At 42.0% G+C, this 4,815-nt stretch overlaps 1 protein-coding gene across 1 annotated transcript; it reads left to right on the top strand.

Annotated features, from left to right (window-relative positions):
• The first annotated feature begins 544 nt into the window (after nucleotides 1-544).
• RFPL4A (ret finger protein like 4A) lies at nucleotides 545-4,511 on the top strand. Its single transcript, XM_029236928.1, has 2 exons — nucleotides 545-830; nucleotides 3,931-4,511. Exons 1-2 carry the CDS (start codon nucleotides 545-547, stop codon nucleotides 4,509-4,511), a joined length of 867 nt encoding a protein of 288 aa, XP_029092761.1.
• Nucleotides 4,512-4,815: the final 304 nt, after the last annotated feature.

The raw sequence follows: 4,815 nt of genomic DNA, 5'->3' as shown, positions 1-4,815 counted from the left end.
GAGCTTTATTATGTGAGTTATGTTGTCCCTCTATAGCCTGTTGATGAGGGTTTTTATCAGGAACGGATGTTGAATTTTGTGAAATGCTTTTTCTGCATCTATTGAGATGATCATGTGATTTTTATCTTCCTTATAATCAACTTTTGAAAGTTCTCAAGGAGATCGTTTATGTTGTCTTTTTCTAATCATGTCTTCCAAACCGAGTGTGCATCTGACACTTACAACACCTTTCAATAAGGATGAGCCCCACCTCAGTAGCCATACATGGCTGGTGGACACCATATCTGACAGCTCAGGTGTAGTATAAACCCTCTCACCACCTAAATTATACCCCAAGGATGAATCATGTCCTTCATTCCAAACAGCATTTCAAAAATCAGAACTTCGGGGCTATGAGTCATTTATATTTGTACTTATGTCTTCATTACATAGTAATAATGATTTCAAATCACTATGCATGTAAAGATAAAAGTGACCCAGGGAATAGTATCGATTCAACTCATGGAAATTCCAATCTCATGCGCATTTTTCCCATAGAGGACCCATGGCTGAACACTTTAAGGAAGCAAGTAAATGTATGGTTTGCCTGAATTATCTTGAAAACCCCATGTACCTGAAATGTGGATATGTCTGCTGCTTCCGGTGCCTCGATTCACTGCAGAAGGAGGTTGATGGGGGTGGTTTATTGTGCCCCAACTGCTCTGTGGTCTCACAGAAGAATGACCTCAGGCGCGCTCTCAAGCTCGGAGCTCTGGTTTCAAAGGTTAAGGAGTTAGAGCCCCAGCTGAGAGCTGTTCTCCAGATGAACCCAAGGATGCGGAAGTTCCAAGGTAAGACATCTATACAAACTGCCCTCAACCCATAAAGGGCCCTGGAAAAAGCACCTTTTCAAAAGCTCTCCAGTAAATGAGGGCACTTGCTGAATTCTGGCACCTGAAATTTCTATTCTTTCCAAGAAACCGTTGTTCTCACCTGTAAGTATAGATAAGAACTATCTGTTGACTTTATAAAAATTTTTATTGGGGTAGAGTTGATTTACAGTGTTGTGTTAGTTTCAGGTGTACAGCAAAGTGAATCAGTTATACATATACATATATCCACTCTTTTTTAGATTCTTTTCTCATGTAGGTCATTACAGAGTATTGAGTAGAGTTCCCTGTGCTATACAGTAGGTCCTTATTAGTTATCTGTTTTATATATAGTAGTGTGTATGTGTCAATCCCAATCTCCCAATTTATCCCTCCCCCGCTTCCCCCTATCTGTAGATGTTTTTTTACATCTTTATTGGAGTATAATTGCTTTACAATGGTGTGTTAGTTTCTGCTTTATAAAAAAGTGAATCAGTTATACATATACATATGTTCCCATATCTCTTCCCTCTTGCGTCTCCCTCCCTCCCACCCTCCCTATCCCACCCCCTAGGTGGTCACAAAGCACCGAGCTGATCTCCCTGTGCTATGCGGCTGCTTCCCACTGGCTATCTATTTTACGTTTGGTAGTGTATATATGTCCATGCCTCTCTCTCACTTTGTCACAGCTTACCCTTCCCCCTCCCCATATCCTCAAGTCCATTCTCTAGTAGGTCTGTGTCTTTATTCCCGTCTTACCCCTAGGTTCTTCATGACATTTTTTTTTCTTAGATTCCATATATATGTGTTAGCATACGGTATTTGTCTTTCTCCTTCTGACTTACTTCACTCTGTATGACAGACTCTAGGTCCATCCATCTCACTACAAATAACTCAATTTCGTTTCTTTTTATGGCTGAGTAATATTCCATTGTATATATGTGCCACATCTTCTTTATCCATTCATCCGATGATGGACACTTAGGTTGTTTCCATCGCCGGGCTATTGTAAATAGAGCTGCAATGAACATTTTGGTACATGACTCTTTCTGAATTTTGCTTTTCTCAGGGTATATGCCCAGTAGTGGGATTGCTGGGTCATATGGTAGTTCTATTTGTAGTTTTTTAAGGAATCTCCATACTGTTCTCCATAGTGGCTGTACCAATTCACGTTCCCACCAGCAGTGCAAGAGTGTTCTACCTGTAGATTTTTAAGAAAAGATAATATTTAGGCCATGCCCTAGTCCTGTGCTATCCAATATTAGATACATTGGAATATTTCCAATGGCCACTGGCAGCTCCTGATCACTTGAAACGTGGCGATTGCCACAAGTAGAAATCAGATTTGGATATATTGGAGGATACGGAATGTATTGTTAAAATCAATTATACCTGATTGTTATTTTTAAACATGTGAGAAAATTTAAAATCCACACGGGGCTCTCATTGCGTTTCTTTGGGTGGCACTGCAACACAACATGGTTTTTCAAATTTGAGGATGTATAAGTTCCCTGACCATCCAGTTTAAATGTAGCTTCCTCTTCTTGAACGCTGGGCTGACCTGAGAATCTGGATTTCTGACTTGAGCTCCGGTGGTGCTGCTAGAGCAGGTTCATGGCCCACACTTTGAGTAACAGGCCCCTGCATCTAGTGAATCTGAACTCTTCAGGTAGCGAGGCCCAGAGATATGCACTGTTTAAAAGCCCCAGGTGATTCTATGCACAGTGAGTGTGGACAAGGAATACTTAGAGCACAAGCCCCCCAGGGAAAAGGATGGTAAAAGTGCATGCGGTCGTGACTGTAGGTTTCAATCCTGTTGCCGAGTCTGGACCTGAGCACTGCAGCCTGTGCTTCACTCCCTGACCTGGACCTAAGATGCCCGATTCAGGCTCAGAATTCTGAGCAAAGGGGAATTATCACAGCTTAGCTGCGTGTCTGATTCGGGATGCTAGGACAGACGTCCCAGGCTCATTGGAGAGTGCCACAGTCTCATCCTGTCGCCCATTCCCTGCCTCCTACGATGGGTCCTTGGGTGTGAACGGGGTGTGATGATTGTGCGATGACACACAGTCCAGCCAGCAGTGTCATCAGGAAAGTAACCACTTGTTTTACTTCTTGAGTGAGTTTCCGTTTTGCTCCATGCAAACCTGTATTTATGATGGTGAAACCTGTCACAGAAACTTGACAAGCCTTCACAATTTCTCTCCAACGGTCAGGAAGTCTGAGCACCTCCCAAAGAACCATGTTATAAGGGAGCCAAGTGAAGTCACTGGCCTTTGGTCCAAAGGGTTTATTTCTGAGGCTCCTGTGGCTCTATGCACATGGTCACATTAGGACAGGCAGGTCTATGAACCCATTCTCATCACAGGGTTAGTTGGAGATGTTGCCAAAACACAGAGTACTTCTCCAGTTTACCTGGCCCGTGAGCACTGCCCCATCCAGTTCTGGGTCTAAGTTGCTACAAGATCCCAGCACATCGTTACCCATGTCTATGGGAATCCCTTCCTCTGTCTTGACTTCCAGAGTTAACCCATCTTATCCAAAGACTCCTAGCATGTTTTCTTTATATTTTTCTATAGCTCCAGAGAATGAAAAAGAACTGGAATGCAATTGCCTATTCGACAACTCTAAACAAAGAAAGTAGATGCAAAAAGAAGAAAAAAGAAAATAATACCTTACTATTTCAAAATTATTCTGCAATATGTAAAACCACCATCATTCAAATGTATATTTGATGTCTATATTTTGACAGTCTATGTCAACTGGAAATTTTTGAGAAAAATCAACACCCATGGACTCTTTTTGTCATGTATATCATGTACTGAAGAGAAGAAATAATATTTTAATCCAACTAATGTAAAGAAAACACCAGTATGAATCAGAAAGACTAGTTCCATTTTAATCATTCATTCTGTACATGGAATTGGATCTAATCCAGGTCAGGGAATCTTCCCCAGGAACCTTCTGCTTAGGAAAGAAGTGTAGAGTTAAAGAAGTGAAAGTGAGTGAAACATTTGGGACTTTTCAGAAGCCGTGGATTGTAGTGTCTAGTGTATGTAATTGCTTGTTTTTCTTTCCACAGTGGATGTGACCTTGGATGTTGACACAGCCAACAAGTACCTCATCATTTCTGAGGACCTGAAAACTGTCCGTTGTGGGTTTTTCAAGCAGAAGAAGAGGTCCCGACCTGAGAGATTCAGCCGTACAACTTGTGTCCTGGGATTCCCTCTGTTCACCTCTGGCCGCCATTACTGGGAGGTGGACTTGGGGTCCAGCCAGGAATGGGATGTGGGCGTTTGCAAAGAATCTGTGCGTCGACGAGGGAAGACTCAACTGGCTCCAGATCTTGGCTTCTGGACTGTGAGTCTGAGAAATGGAGATGTCTTCTCTGCCCACACTGTGCCTTCCACTGTTCTCAAGGTGAGCCCCAGGTTACATCGAGTGGGGATTTTCCTGGATATGAATATTGGGATTGTTTCCTTTTATCACGTTGGCGATGGATCCCATATTTTTACATTCACTAAAGTTTCTGCTGGGGAGCCACTGCGTCCATTTTTTTCTCCTGCATATCCGACTGAGGATGATCAAAGCTTCCTGAGAATCTGTCCTTTGATGAGTCTAGGCACTGATGGTCCTCTGTGGAATCCAGGGCAAAGCAAATGAAACTCTGACTATGGAAACATGGATAGGAAATTCTTGTGCACACACAGCTGTGGATGGGAATGTTCCTCTTTGCTACACATATGGTACAAACATGTAGCAGAAAATTATGGAACAATTCATGAATCATTAACACAAATTGTATTAGGGAAAATTACATTTCCAGAATTAGTGTTATGGACTTATTTCTGTTCCAATTATTATGTTCTTTCAGATCAATTTCCAAATGTTTTCTTTTAATTTCCCGTAAGCTTAACTTAGTGCATGATGGAGATTATAAACTAAAGTTCATTTGTGACTCTACAGA

This window comes from Monodon monoceros, unplaced genomic scaffold (assembly GCF_005190385.1).
Source record: "Monodon monoceros isolate NGI ecotype Baffin Bay Population unplaced genomic scaffold, NGI_Narwhal_1 Super_Scaffold_10, whole genome shotgun sequence".
NCBI lineage: Eukaryota > Metazoa > Chordata > Mammalia > Artiodactyla > Monodontidae > Monodon > Monodon monoceros.
The sequence above is the reverse complement of the archived record's forward strand: the minus strand, read 5'-3'. Positions and strand labels throughout refer to the sequence as shown.

Coding starts and splice junctions, on each gene's coding strand:
- RFPL4A (XM_029236928.1), top strand. CDS start 545: ATGGCTGAACACTTTAAGGAAGCAAGTAAATGTATGGTTTGCCTGAAT. Junction 831..3,930: donor AAGGATGCGGAAGTTCCAAG/GTAAGACATCTA, acceptor TTCTTTCCACAG/TGGATGTGACCTTGGATGTT.